This window comes from Elephas maximus, chromosome 11 (genome assembly GCF_024166365.1).
Source record: "Elephas maximus indicus isolate mEleMax1 chromosome 11, mEleMax1 primary haplotype, whole genome shotgun sequence".
Taxonomy (NCBI): Eukaryota; Metazoa; Chordata; class Mammalia; order Proboscidea; family Elephantidae; genus Elephas; species Elephas maximus.
In genome coordinates this window covers 7,486,528-7,502,915 of record NC_064829.1, presented here as the reverse complement: position 1 = coordinate 7,502,915, position 16,388 = coordinate 7,486,528, and the positions used below count along the sequence as shown (strand labels likewise).

Below are 16,388 nucleotides of genomic sequence, written 5' to 3'. Positions count from 1 at the left end.
GGGTCCTTCCTATAAAGAAAGATTACATCCTAGAAAGTCCTCTGGGGCAGCTCTACTCTGTCACACAGGGTTGCTGAGAGCTGAAATCGACTGACAGCGACTAACAACCCCAGAAATAACCTTTGTCTTATCACAGCAGGTTATGAGTGACCTACCTATCTCCGAGGTACTTTTTCTAAACCAACGTTTTATTTACAATTAAAAAATTTTTTAAGCTTTACTCATTAGATATGTAAGAGATGAAATGCATTGTGTTAAATTTCAAAAAAATAACTACTGGGGGTAAAAACGGAGCTCTATGGGGTTAAGAGTCTGGGGAACAACCTGTTTAGAGTAGTACCTACCTTATACAAGGCATATGCTGTCAGTGCATTTCCACTCTGGGAATTTTTGAGAATGCTGACTATGCTGTCAGGTAACCCAATGAGTTCTAGAAAAGGAATGACATTCACTCCTCTATGAAAGAAACAAAACATAATTTACATGCATACAAACTTTTAAGAACAAATATTTTCAAAAATGATTGGAAAACACCAAAGCCACGATTTGCTGTTAACATTAAATTTGCTTAAAAGTTGATTTTGCATTATCAAGCATTTTAATTTCACTTTGCACAAACATATTACTTAATGTACATTATGCCCATGAATTTCACCATCAAAAAATAAATAAAAGGTGTGACCCTGCCGTGTTGTATCTTACTGTCTGCCACTTCTAGTTTGCTCTTGCACGTATGTATCCCAAATTAACATATTAGGAAAAACAGAAACATTTTTATTAGAGCAAAATCAATAGCTTTAAGTAACCTAAAACGATCAGAATTATTTATCCCATCATAGTTTCATCAACCAGACATTACTTAGAATGCTAACTCAAATCTCAAGACATAAGATTTTTACTTCTAAAACTGCACTTCAACCTTACAAGGCAATTACCATAACTTACAACAAAGTTCTGGAGGGAGGGAAAGGCGGCAGAGGAAGTCTCCAACCTTCAATGTTAAGCCCTCATTTATTTTAGTTTCCCCAGTTATCAACATTTTGCTACACTGGCTCTTGTTTTTCCCTGCTCCGTGTGTGTGTGTGTGTGTGTGTGTGTGTGTGTGTGTGTGTATAGTTTTGCAGAAATTGTGGCACCAAAAAACCAAACCAAACGCAGGGCCGTCGAGTCGATTCTGACTCATAGAGACCCTACAGGACAGAGTAGAACTGCCCCACAGAGTTTCCAAGGAGCACCTGGTAGATTTGAACTGCTGACCCTTTGGTTGGCAGCCGTAACACTTAACCACTACGCCACCATGTCACCCCTAAATCAGAACAAGGGTATTATGTAAGCATAATACACTTATGACATTCGGGAAATTTAATACCATACATTATTTAATATATAGACAGCATTAAAACTTCCTGACTTGTCCCAGTGGGTCCCCGATACCCACTTTTTCATGTCTCTCAAGTCTGCTTTTCTCTAGAAGTGCTCACCAGCTTTTCTGGGGCAGGGGTTGGGGGTGGAAGAGGTAAGGTATCTTTCTTGATGTTGATATTTTTGAAGTGTCCAAGCCCGTTGCATGGTAGAACATCCCTTAATTTGGATTTGTGTGTTTGTTTCCTTATGATTAAACTCAGGTAAAGTAGTTTTTTTTTTTTTTTTTAAAGTAGATTTCGGGAGCCCAGGTAGCGCAACAGTTAAGTGCCTGGCCGCTAACTGAAAGGCTGGTGGCTCGAACCCACCCAGCCACTGCGCAGAGGTAAGACTTGGCAATCCGCTTCCATAAAGATTATGGCCACAAGCACTAACGGGCAGCTCTATTCTGTCACATGGGGTCACCATGAGTTAGAATCGACTTGACTGTACATAGTGACGACAACAAAGTAGATTTCAACAGGAAAAGAACACAGTTAATTCTGCGTCCATCTCAGTGCATCATAATAGGGAAAACAAAATGTCAGTTTATCCCATCATCGGTGTTACTAAGTTTGACTCTTGGTTAAGGCCGGGGCCACAGAGTGCCCCACTGTAAATGCACCTCCTTCTCTTTGTAATTAATAAGGGGAATTGCCTGAATCAATTCTTATTATGGTAGCTACAGAATCCTAATTTATATTTTTAATATTAAAAAATAATTTGGTTAACTGGAGAAAAAGTATTCTCTGTGATTTTACTATATACTAAGAGATTAAGGCGTGCATGCAGTAGATATGGCTGGTCACCTTCAGAGAAGAGCCATTAAAATGACCTATCACCAAAAACAAGAAGAAACCAGCATAATAAATTCAAGGAACCTTAAAAGAGTAAGATTAATAAATCAACTAGAAGCCCTCTCAGGATTCTACTCTACCTTCAATTTTATCATATATTAAAAGATAATTCCATTTGGAATATCTTTCCAGGTAACAAAAGAACCCCCTTAAAGTAAGGTTTAGTACTACAAAGATTTAGCTACTATATAATCTACTAAAATCAGTAAAATAACTATGTACAGTAAAACCTTACCATAACATGCTAATTTTATCTTCTAATATCAATACAATTATAAAATTATCTCATTAACCATCTCCTAGTTCCAACTAAGTGCAGTACTTAAAATCTATATATGTAACAGCAATCATAAATAAAGGGGGAAAAAACCTACATCAAATATTTGACCAAATATAAAGCAAAATTGATTTATGAGAAAAACATTATCATAAGTATCAGACAATAATTAACTCAGACACCTTATACAAATCATCACATCATTGTATCTTTTGTAAAATAAAGAAGCACTTAATTCCAATTATTTCTAAACTACTGATTTGATAATTTAATTTCCTTAAAAATAAAAATAATTTAAATTTCCTTTGGAATTGCTAGATATGAAGTATTAATGAAGTTTTCATTCAAACCGGAGCATCCACTTTGTGTTACTTTCCACTCTGATGCTTCCCATAGTCTGACAGAAATCTTTGCTTCAGAAATTGTCTGCTTTATGGCTGTTCCAACAAATGTACACATAAGCACAAAACATAATCACAGTCTGGATATAGTGCAATGAAAATCAGTCCGGAGTCTGCTTCAGGGTGGCTCCGTAAATTTAGGAGCTTGAGGCCCAAAACACTAAGCGTCTAAAAGGAGGGACAACATGGTCATTACAGAGCAAGAGCTCATCAAACAGAGCCATCCTGGTTAGATCAGATCTCTGGCAAGCTTTTACCAGATAGGACCTGCAACAAAGCTAAATTAAAAAAAAAAAAAAAGCTATTGGCATGTACAATTTACATCTGTCTGAAATAAAATGCTTCAAAAGCCTGAGACTGTTATCTTTGAGTTAACAAAATATAGAGTGATACTTTGCTCTTCAGTGCCCTGAAAGTGCACTAATGCTAGCAGGTTGGAGTAACTGACACAAATACTGGCCAGTAATGCAATGTGATGCCAAAGGCTTGTCCTTCAAGTTACAAACCACTCTTTCCTCTTTCTTTTTTAATAGTAAGAAGGCAACAAGCAAATGTTTGAACTTTGTTTTAGGTAAAAGAGCCAAAAGAAAAAAGGGCAGCAACAGCAGCTAAAATAAAGCTACTCTATTGTTGGTTGAATTGAACACTTGTACTTTAATACAATCAACTTCGATTTTATAATAAAATGAAAGACACTGTCTTTTGAACACATTTTAATTCCTTTTTCTTTTCTCCCATGTGTCCTACTTTTTAAGTGTTACCTGTGATTAAGATCTTCACTCAGAACAAATCGACTTTCAATTTCTGAAGCATTAAGAATTTAATAAAATCATTAAAAAGGGTTATTCTGGGAAGCAACAAGTCCTTTGTAATTTATATTAGTTATATGATGCTACAACAGAATTGGACCAATAGTCATGGCTTGGCAATTGGATGGATCTGGCAACCAAATTTTCATGCTAACAAACAGCCAAAGAACAAGTTGCAGGGGATAAAGGATGTGTTTTAAAGTAGCAAATGTTACCCCTATGTTTACATATAAGCATTCTGAAGAAAAAGAGGAGGAAATATAAAACTAAGAAAAGTGCATTTCACAAGAGATGACAGAGTATCACCCACAACTGCCTCAAGTGCCAGATTAAAAAAAAAAACCAAACCAAACCTGTTGCTGTTGAGTTGATTGCCACTCACTGTGACCCTATAGGACAGAGTAAAACTGCTCCATACGGTTTCCAAGGAGCAGCTGGTAGATTTGAACTTTTGGTTGGCAGTCAAGAGCTTAACCACTGAACCACCAGGTGCCAGAGTGAATAGAAAAAAATCTTCAATATAATTAATAACGCTGGTGGCATGATGGTTAAGAGCTCTGGCTGCTAACCAAAAGGTCAGCAGTTTGAATCCACCAGGTACTCCCTGAAAACCCTATGGGGCAGTTCTACTCTGTACTATAGGGTCGCTATGTGTCAGAATTGACTCAATGGCAATGGGTTTGGTCTTTTTTTTTAACGTTATTCTGGGTCTGCTGTTAAGAGTTACAGAGCACTTTTACCACAGAAGGCAAGAGAAAACTAAAAGGAAGAAAAGTATTCCTTTTAATAGCCCAAATGAGAATCTCATATTCAATTAATCAGAAACTCTGAGTTCTCCCTCTAAGGCCAACAGACTGAATACTTCTTGAGGGCTACCAAAGGAGGGCCAAAAGAAAAAAGAATTACTTATGCCATTTTTCAAAATACTGAATCAGATGCTTCCTCAATGGCTAAAAAAAGAGAAAAACTTTTTTTAAATATGTAGAAAGGCATTAAATTATAGCACAATTAAATGTTTATAATAACTTTTACTCAAAATCATACACAATTTTATGCTCTGTCAAAAAAATGAGGGCAGTTTTGAAGACTTCTAAGGAAACCCTGGTGGTGTAATGGTTAAGTGCTACGGCTGCTAACCAAAGGGTCGGCAGTTTGAATCCACCAGGCACTCCTTGGCAACTCTATGGGGCAGTTCTACTCTGTCCTATAGGGTCACCATGAGTTGGAATCAACTCGATGGCACTGGGTTTGGTTTTTGGTTTTATAAAAATTAAACATGCCCAGAAAACGTAACTAAACAAATAAATATATCCAACTAAAAATAAACAAATTCCATAAAATGTACATACAAGGATCTTCTGCAAAGCAAGATACAATTATTAAAGAAAATAATAGTACACAATGAAGGATATAATTGAATAACAGGAACATAGTGGAGAAAAAGACAGGAAGAGAAACAACTGCATCAATTAAACAACATAAAAAAACATTCTTAGAATTCTTACTTATAAAGAAATATCTCTCATCCTATGTTTCCCAAGAATAAGTACAGTCTGCAGTTCATCACCTTGAGATAGATACTTTTAATTTAGTAGACAATAAACCTTTTCCAAGGAGTGAGCTTCATATACAAAACTACCGCATTTTATTAATATCTTAATTCAAGCTAATCAGACACTGAAAATAATTCTAAACTCATCAGGAGAGGTCACTAACATGTTAAAGGAGTCTCCACGATAACATTTCTTCCATTAGGACACCCACTGATCTCTCTTACCTGGTGACTTAAAAGGAAATCCTGTAAGTAAATTTAAAAGAATGGAAACAAGTTAGTCAATGGTTCAGTTCTGCTACTGGCAGAAACTGGAAATAACTGGGAAGTTACTTCTATGTGTATTTCTGTTCCTCAAGTTGTGTGAGTAACACAATCTATCTTACAAGAAAGTAACAGTATTTAACAAGATGAATTTAGAAACTTCAGAATTTTAGAAAAGTTTTACACCTGGAAGTTAGGCCTACCAACCTGTTAGCTTTTGATCAGAACAAAAGGCCTTACTTTGACATTTATCAGACCCAAGTGATATCAAAACCTAAGTCTGCAGTTTATGCCTTTTGTGTCTACTACAGATATTAGCCAGGCTTTGGCAAAAATATCTTACTAACTTCCCACCAAGACCATACATATGGCAAATAATAGCTATTTTTACATTTATGAACATCTAAAAATATTTAAGTATTGAACTCATGGTGCTGTCATAATTTTGAAATCTGGTATTTATTTCTGTGCTATCATAAATATTGATATGAGATTATCATAGTGATTAAGAGCATGAGTTTTGAAATTAGACAAACTTAAATAACTTTTAGTCCAAGTTCCACCTCTTTTCGAGAAGTTATTTTGGGAAAATTAGTTATCTTTGCTTAATCGGTTTCTCATTCATAAAATGGGAATAGTTATACTACCTACCTGCTCATACATTGCTGTGACAATTAAATGATACAGTTAAAATATTTAGCAAAATGTCTAATGTACACAGTAAGCAGATGTTAGCTATTATTATTAAAATGTGAAAAAGAGCTATGAAAAATAGCTATCCTCTATCAAAAATACTGAAGCATTTACAAATTATTTAAGGCCATTGTTAAGTACAATTAAGGGAATGGTGTTAAACTAAGCAAAAACTTACTTTATGGCTGCATAGTAAAATGTCCCAAACCAAACACCAGAAGTTATTAGGTGTACTGGAATCAAAACTTTTCCATATTGTCTAAATGTTTTCTTAAATCGCTGATACAGGCTAATAGATTTGTCTTGTAAAGGATCAGGTTCTTCCTTTTTTCCTGTGGGAGTTCCTTGGGATGTGGCATTGGATGACACAATCCTCTTGGATGAAATATTTTGCTCCCATTGTTTATAGTGAAGGGCCCCAAGTAGGGGCGGCCGAGCAATGAATGACTTACTTTCCTTTGCAACACACTGGGCAGCAGACAAGTGTAGCCACTGTTTCTGTGGGCCTTGTACCAACACTACTTTGGATTCAGTATTATACAAAAGTAATACTCCCTTTATGGTCTGAAAGTGTCCAAAAAGACCAGCTTTAGGTGGTTCCATGCATGTCCGGTGCACCAGCCCAGATACAGTCCGTAGTACATTCCATTGCATTTTGAAGAATGGTGACTGATGGGTTTCAATTTCTACAGAGACTATATTTAAAAAACAAAAAAAAAACAAAAACATCCTTATTATACACATAAATCTCCTTTTTAAACCAATCAATTTAAAAATAAATCCAAAATAAAAATAAGTCTAGGTAAAAAGACAGATGTCACCAAATCCACAGAAATATTAAGGTATATAGTTCTAACATACCACAATTAAAAATTTCATTAAAACACACGATTTAAATATGATATAGTTGTTGGTGAAGAATACTGAAAATACCACGGACTGCCAGAAAAATAAACAAATCTGCCTTGGAGGAAGTATAGCCAGAATGCTCCTTAGAAGCGAGGATGGTGAGACTTTGTCTTACATACTTTGCACATATTATCAGGAAGGACCAGTCCCTGGAGAAGGACATCATGCTTGGTAAGGTAGAGGGTCAGCAAAAAAGAGGAAGACCCTAAAGAGATGGACTAACACAGTGGCTGCAACAATGGGCTCAAAACATAGCTAAGATTGGGAAGATTGTGCAGGACCGGGCAGTGTTCTGTTCTGTTGCACAGAGGGTTGCTGAGTTGGAACCGACCTGACGGCACCTAACGACAACAACTGTAAACCAATTTGGGGGACATCATGGAGAGCAATGTTTTGAGGCTATTTTGTGCCTACAAACAGGGATATTTGTAGGACTTCTGTTATTTTATAAAGAAACAGTGTGATAAGAGTGGAAAAAGCATAGTATCTGGAAGCAAAAGACCTGAGGTCTGATGTTTGGGAGACATAATTCCATGCAATTCCCTTTCAGACTCCAAGTCCAAGTCCACTAGAAAAATGGGAATTACTCACCAGCAATGAACAGTCTGAAAATGAAATTAAGAACACAATTTCACTTACAAAAACATCTAAAAGAAAATACCTAGGAGTAAATTTAACCAGGAGGTGAAAAGACTTGTACACTGAAAACTACAGAACACTGCTGAATTAAAGAAGGCCTAAATAAATGGAAAGACATCCTGTTTTCACAGATTGGAAGACTGACTTGGTATCATTAAGGTGTCAGTACTATCCAAAGTGATCTACACGTTGAACACAATCCCAATCAAAATTCCGACAGGTTTCTTTGCAAAAACAGAAGTGCCGATCCTCAAACACATACGGAACTGCAAAGGAATTGAACAGCCAAAACAATCTTGAAAAAGAACAACAAAGTAGGAGGACTCACAGTTTCCAATTTCAAATCATACTACATAGCTACAGTAATCAAAACAGTGTGGTTCTTGTATAAGGACAGATATATAGACCAATGTAACAGAGTCCAGAAACTAACCCATACATCTATGACCAACTGATTTTCAACAAGGGTGCCAAGTCCACTCCATGGGTGAAAGAATAGTCTGTTCAACAAACAGTGCTAGGACAACTGGATTTCCGTATGTAGAAGAATAAAGTTGAGCCCCTACCTCACGCCACTTAGAAAAATTAACTCAAAATGGACCAACGACCTAACTAGGAGTTAAAAACATAAAACTCATAAAATAAAATAGATAAATATTTAGGACTTTGCATTTAGCAAAAATTCTGAGATATGACACCAAAATGAGAGCAACAAAGGACAAAACAGATAAATTAAACTTCATCAAAATTAAAAGCCTCTGTGCATCAAGGGATTTTATTTACAAAGTGAAGAAATAACCTAAAGAGTGGAAGAAAATATTTCAGAATTAAATATCTGATAAGGATTTAATATCCAGAATATATGAAAAACTCCCACAACTCAACAACAAAAAGACAACCCAATTTAAAAATGGACTAAGTAGATAAAGAGACAGTTCTCTAAAGATATACAAATGGCCAATAACAACATTAGTCATTAGAGAAATGCAAATCAAAATCACAATGAGATACTACTTAACTATCACTAGGATGACTACTATCAGAAAAACAGAAATTAAAAGTGTTGGTGAGAATGTGGGGAAATTGGAACCCTCATCCACTGCTGGTGGCAATATAAAATGGTGCAGACACTGTAGAAAAATTTGGCAGTTCCTCAAAAGGTTAAACATAAAATTAACACATGGCCCAGCAATTCCACCCTATGTATAAAAGAACTGAAAATAGAGACTCAAACAGATAGTGTATTTGTACACCAATGTTTGTTGTAGCATTATTCTTAACAGCCTCAAGGTAGAATCAACCCAAATGTCCATCAATAGATGAACAAACAAAATGTGGTATACACATACAATGGATTATTCCCACTGATAGAGAAAGGAATAAAAATTAAGAACTTAAAAATATGGAAGTTGTGGCATAAAAAGCTGGTAGCAGTTTAGTACACAAGAAAGCAGAGATAGTGGGTTTGGACTTCAGCTACACAGATCAAGTTCCTGGAGTAGCTCATTTGGTGCTTTTGGCTTTGATCAAGCCTAGCTCTACCTTTTGTTGTTACAGACCCCAAAGCATTAACTGCTAAGATATACGTATTCTGAAGAGATGACTTAGTGTAGTCTTATCTCTGTATATATTGTTGTATGCTGTCAAGTTGATTCCAACTCACAGTGACCCTACAAGACAGGGCCAAAATCTCCCATAGGGTTTCCTAGGCTTTAATCTTTACTGGAGCAGATCACCAGGTCTTTTCTCTTGTGGTGCTGCTGGAGGGTTCGAACTGTCAACCTTTTGGCTAGCAGTCCAGCACTTTAACCATTGCTCTACCAGAGCTCCTCATGTCTAAATATACATAAATTTAAACTACACAGTTATAATACTGCCTCTTTCCTTAAAGCACAACAAATGATTCTGTCATTCTTGCTTGATGTAAGTTAAGACCAGAATGTCTGTTAATGGAGAACATCAACATAACTTACAATTTCCATACCTGGGAAGTTATGATATTTTACCACTGTCATATTTTTTGCTGAAGTTAACAGGAGTTATTTTTTGATTCTTAGTCTGCCTCATCCTCATCACTGATTTAAGACTCTTCATTCTTAAGCGCACAACTTAGTCTTAAAATAAGTAAAATTGGCACTGACACCTAAATCACCCCATTTTTTCTATACATAATCTTGTATATACTTAAACTTATGAATTAGCACTAACATACAGTCCTTAGAAATAATGCCTGAGTGACTCAGCACAAGCAGGAGAAGACAATGCTGTTTGAGGCAAAAGGAAGCAGCTCGGTTTCTTTCCCAGTAACACTTGCAGTGAAATGATTCTACTATAGTCACTCCAATGCCTACGGCCAGAGCTCACCACTTGCTCTGGTGATCAGTAGCAGGAAAGTACTTCACTATGAAATATTTATTAAGCATCTCCTAGTGCCCAACACTGTACTCCAGGATGTCTAAAACTCAGTCTTCTCAACAGAATTACAACTCCTCTAGGGGCATGAACCAGAGTATTCTGTACTTTCAAGTGTACCTAGAATATACCCATATAAAACTGTTCCAAAACATAACGACAAAGCTTTTGATGGGCCAACTACAAAAGACTGGACACTACACAGAACTGTAACCCTTTTGGCACCTAAAACAAGTTAGTATAATGTACAGTCACTGCCTTCAAGTAGTTTACAACCTAGTTATGAAAAGGTCAGTATCCCAAGACATAAGATAAATGTCTAACACGAGTTGTAAGTTTATAGACATACTAGATATTCAAAAAAGAAAAAGGCTAATTGTGAACTGAAGTGGTCAGTTGAAGACTACCCCGGATGTATCTGAAAAATACTTAAGAGCAACGGAGAAAAAATGGAGGTCATTCCAGGTTAAAGTGAAAAGGTGAGTGGAAAGGTACAAAGTATCAATATGTAAAGAAGGGCCTTTTCAGAGCAATGAGAAATGAGGTGGAATTCTAGATTAGAATTGTAATGGATTTATGAATTACTAAATTGCATTAGCTTACACATATTTACTTACACCATTAAAGCATCACCAAAAAAAATATGAGTCTGAATAACTGGATATGAAACAGTTCATTGTATGAAAAACCCATATTTGATTTAATCATTCTCCTTTTAAAAATACCACAAGTGATTGCCTTTAAGAACAGAAATTAATTTTCTCACAAGTACGAGGCTGGAAGTTCTACTTTACAAAGGTAATTGTACTTTCAAAGAGTGCTGGGTCACTATAAGCCACAAAATTCAGGTACAAGTCAACCAGTAAAAGCTGTTAGGATGGTCTCTGGTGCTCATCATGAACATTAAAGACTCCCGTGACAGGATAAGGTGGTCGTGAGACAGACCAGAGCACTAGACTGCCTGCCACCTGCACGTAAACTCTCATGTAAAGAGGTACACATTGGTTCCAGCAAACCACTCTCCAAATCCCATGGCGTTCCTACCTAGCTTTTGTGACTCAGAGGGAACTGAAGGTGGTGCCCTGCATGGTTTTCTGCCTCCAAGGCAATTGAGAACAGTACTCCACTTTTATTTTTGGTGTACATTTTGCTTTTCTTTCTTCAATGAGTAATTTTAAAACTAAAAATGAGGAGTTCCCCTTGGGAAACCCTGCCCCTGTGAGTAAATGTTACGGCCCTGCTACCTGCTGTTCTTTGAACACCTGACATAATATTACCAAAGATAATTTAGAACACATGTGGCTGCTTTAGGGATGTTTTGTCTAAATTAACCGTTTTTTGCACAGCAAATTAGAACAGCAGAGTTTTTGAGTTAAACTCAATGGGATGCACATTTAATTGGTATTTTAAAGCTACCAAAAAAAATCAAGAGAGCAAGACTGCCTCTCCACAAGGTACGGTCTTTAAAGTAACTAAACAGAATACAGAATCACTGTGTCAAATTTCCACAGCAACCTATGATACACTTTGGCGCCATGTGCTATTCTATCTGCTCCACAAAAGGCTCCAATTTCTCTCTATTCCTCATTTCTTTCTTATTCCTCTACTGACACATTGTTTGAATGCCCCTTCTATTCTGATAACCAAAAAAAAAAAACCAAAAAACAGGAAGACCTTCACATTGAGTTTACCACTTAAAATAAGACATCCAGAGGAACACCCTACTAGGAACCTTTTCTCCCTGGTCGATGGAAGAGCTTCATGCAATTGTAAAAGAATTTCCTAATCCTCCTGAAGACCCACAGAAATTCAGTCGGAAATTTAGAGTATTAATTGTAACTTACAGGCCTGGATAAAAATGCTAGCCAGGCCGGGAGAAGCCCAATTATGGATGGAAAAGACAAACTGGAAAAAACCTGAACAATCTCTAACAGTTGATGCTACAATAACTGGAGCGACACTACTGCAACAAACTACAGGAGTTGCCAGGTTACTTATAGGTGCTAAACCAAAACCTCTCCCTTGAAAAGCTGATGGGTGAAGTATAAAGTTGTAAACAAGAAAATAATAAATCTGTATATAATTATAAAAACTGTTTGGCTAGCATTTTTGCTGAACATTCAGGATTAAATTCCATAGAAGAAGGGGTTGGAATAGATTTGATTCCATATTTCTAAATGGTTTGCACCAGGAAGTGTCTGAACAAGTTAAGCACCAAAGATTGGGTTGGGAAACTACACTCCTTTCCAAACTACTGGGTGCAACCCATAAACCAGCCCAAATTCAGGAGCAAAAGAAATAGGCCAAACAAAACAAATTAACAATGCCGCAACTGCAACACATTGTTCAGAGAAAGGATTTTAAGCCAGAACCTTCTAGGGTGGAGGCTAATACCCTAAACAATTGCAACTATTGGGTTCTGCATCCCAGTTTGGTGAGTGGCGTCTGGGGTCTCAACTGGTCTCAACCCACCTGGAGCAAAGGAGAATGAGGAACAACAAAGACAAGGTAAACATAAGCCCAAGAGACAGAAAGGGCCACATAAACCAGAAACTCCATCAGCCTGAAACCAGAACTAGATGGTATCTGGCTACAACCAATGACTGCCCTGACAGGGAACATAACAGAGAGTCCTTGATGGAGCAGCAGAACAATGGGATGCAGACCTCAAATTCTCATAAAAAGACCAGACTTGATGGTGTCATTGAGACTGGAGGGACCCTGGAGGTCATGGTCCCCGGACCTCCTGCTAGCCAAGACTGGAACCATTCCCTAAACCAACTCTTCAGATAGGGATTGGACTGGACTACGAGACAGAAAATGATATTGGTGAGGAGTGAGCTTCTTGGGTCAAGTAGACACATGAGACTATGTGGGTAGCTCCTGTCTGGATATGAGATGAGAAGGCACAGGGGAACAGGAGCTGGATGAATGGACATGGGGAATATAAGGTGGAGAGGAGGAGTGTGTTGTCCCATTGGCAGGACAGCAGCTAGGAGTACATAGCAAGGTATATGTAAGTTTTTGTAAACTTATACCTTGATTTGTAAACTTTTACTTAAAGCACAATACATTAAAATATATATATATATATAGCTATTGCAAAAAGCAAACTATTTGTCATGGATTGAATTGTTTTCCCCAAAATATCTGTCAACTTGATTAGACTATGATTCCCAGTATTGTGTGACTGTCCACCATTCTGTCATTTGATGAGATTTCCCTATGTGTTATAAATCCTATCACTATGATGTTAACAGGATGGACTAACAGCAGCTAAATTAATGAGATCTACAAGATTAGATAGTGCTTAAGCCAATCTCTTTTGAGATATAGGAGAGAGAAGCGAGCAGAGAGAGAACCTCATACCACCAAGAAAGCAGCGCCGGGAGCAGAGCGCATCCTTTGGACCTGAGGTCTCTGTGCTGAGATGCTCCCAGACCAAGGGAAGGTTGATGACAAGGACCTTCCTTCAAAGTTGACAAAGAAAGCCTTCCCCTGGAGCTGTCACCCCAAATTTGAACTTCTAGCCTACCGGACTATGAGAGAATAAACTTCTCTTTGTTAAAGCCATCCACTTGTGGTATTTCTGTTACTGCAGCACTAGAAAACCAAGACAAAATTTGGTACCATGAGTGGGGTGCTGCTCTAACAGATATCTAAAATGTGGAAGTGGTTTTGAAACTGTGAATAGATAAAGGACTCAGAAGGAAGTGAGGAGAACTGTTAACATCAGAGATGGCGCAGACGGTGAGAAGCACCAGCAGAGGGCCAGCAGCAGAAAAACCAGGAGAACAGTGCCAGACAGGACTGGAGCCAACCAACAGAGTGAGACAGCTGAATGCCTTGGTGCAGGAAGCTTCCTGGCAGAATGGAGTGCCTCTGGGCACTTATTGGTAGACCCAGGCTTGCCAACCCATAAATCAAGAAAGCTGCATACCTTCTAGCCAAAGTTTACTGGTTCAGTGGGGTACCTCCAGGCACTTACTGGTGGAGCTACAGAGCTTCGGAACACCTGCCCCAGCAAGGCAGATGTGGATGTGAGGCCTGAGGGGCTGAGAGGTCAAGGAACCAGGCAGCAGAAGCTGAAGAGACAAGGAACACAGGAAGCTGAGCTGCCTCAGTCTCAAAAGGTATGGCCTCAACCCCTAGGGGTTTCAATGGGTGGAGACATGGCCTCTGGTGTTTCTAAGGGTGGAGTCACCATGCAGATGGACTAGGAGAATGGTGCGCCTAAAGCCGAAGGAGCAGAGTTGCCGTCCCAGTGGGCCTGGGAGGTGGAGCTGAAGCCCACCACTCAGAATCTGGAGAGTGTGGCCAACACCTAGAATCTGGAGGACTGGGGCATTGTATAAATTATCTCAGACAACAGAGGATTATTTTCAAAGACTTGAGGGCTAATGTAATGTGTTCTGCTGACTTGCTTGGTGCCTGTTATGCCTTCTTTCCCTCCAATTTCTTCCATTTGTAGTAGAAATACATACTTTGTGGATATTGCACCATTGTACTTTGGAAGCAGATAACTTGTATTTAGACTTCACAGATGAAGAATTTTTGGATTTTAGAGTTGGAGTTGATTAAAGACTTCTGCTATGATACGATGGGGTGAATATGTTTTACATGTGGCAAGAACATGAATTTTGGGGGGGCCAAAGGGTGGAATGTCATGGAATTGTGTCCCCTAAAAATACCTGTCAACTTTGTTAAGCCATGATTCTCAGTTTGTGTGATAGTCCACCATTTGTCATCTGATGAGATTTTCCTATGTGTTGTAAATCCTATCACTATCATGTTAATAAGATGGATCAGCAGCAGTTATATTTATGAGATCTACAAGATTAGATAGTGTCTTAAGCCAATCCCTTTTGAGATAGAAAAGGGACAAGTGAGTAAAGAGACGGGGGGACCTCATACCACAAGCAGCACTGGGCGCAGAGCACATCCTTTGGACCTGTGGTTCCTGTGCGGAGACATTCCCAGACCAAGGGAAGACTGAAGACAAGGACCCTCCTCAAGAGCAGACAGAAAGAAAGCCTTCCCCTGGAGCTGGCATCCTGAATTCAGACTTCTAGCTTACTAGACTGTGAGAGAATAATCATCTTTTTTGTTAAAATCACCCTCTTGTGGTATTCCTGTTATAGCAGCATTCCTGTTAGAGCGGCACTAGATAACCAAGACACTACTGGAAAAGGATTGTTTCAAACTAAAAAATAAATGGGCTTCCTCATATGGGAAGCCTCAATCCAAACCTGAATGAAGGGGCTCTGGGGAACAGAGTCTTTTCCTATGGTGGCTTTAAATCCTCAAGGAGAAAGTACTATGATTGTTAACGTAGAATCTTACAAATTTCAATTTGACACAGGCTCCTCTTTATCTGCTATTAACCCAACTTGTTTACAAAAGACTCTGCCCTGGAATCCACCAGGCACTCCTTGGAAACTCAATGGGGCAGTTCCACTCTATCCTACAGGGTCGCTATGAGTTGGTATCGACTCGATGGCAGTGTGTGGTTTTGGGTTTCTGCCCTGGAGAATGAAAACCTCTAAAGTAGTGGGGGATTACTAACGAAATACAGACTTTGTATCATTCTCAGCCAGTACCTATTTCTCTTGGATTTACTGAGGATCTGCACCCTCTTCTCATTAGCCCAGATAAACCTACATATTTGTTCGGAAGAGTTTTTTTTTTTTATCTAAACAGAAATGTCAGTTTAGGTTTTATGAAAAGGGAGAAATTACATTAGATTTATTCAAATCCCCTATGCAATTAGGAACAGAAATAGAAACAGAAAGACAGGATGCTGCTTGTTACACTCAAACTCATACTGAAGCTGATCTGCTTCCTGTGGAAATTCTCTCCTCAGTCCCCCAAACTTTATGGGCTACCACATCTGCTGATGTTGGATGAGTTTTGTTACGGGGTCTATTAAAATTCAAGTTGATTTATCTAAACAATTTCCAAAGATCCTCCAATACTCTTTGAAATGAGAAACTCAGGAAGGATTAGAACCAATAATTCAAGACTTTCTTTCCAAGTGCCTTATTATCCCTTGCACTAGCCCTTGCAACATGCCTGTCCTACCACTTAGGAAGCCAAACAATGGAGGCTGGAGATCTGTCCAAGATTTACGGGCAATTAATTGAATAGTTATTCCTAGATTCTCAGTGGTACTTA

General features: G+C 38.2%; 1 protein-coding gene across 1 annotated transcript in view; it reads right to left on the bottom strand.

Annotated features, from left to right (window-relative positions):
• FAM210A (family with sequence similarity 210 member A) overlaps window positions 1-16,388 on the bottom strand; it is a 60,074-nt gene that overhangs the window by 11,605 nt on the left and 32,081 nt on the right. Inside the window, exons 2-3 of the mRNA XM_049900292.1 lie at window positions 6,433-6,949; window positions 345-456 (exon numbers count right to left, since the gene is read on the bottom strand). Of these exons, the coding sequence (XP_049756249.1) occupies window positions 345-456; window positions 6,433-6,908 (588 nt within the window). The 5' untranslated portion in view covers window positions 6,909-6,949. The remainder of the gene's footprint in view (window positions 1-344; window positions 457-6,432; window positions 6,950-16,388) is intronic.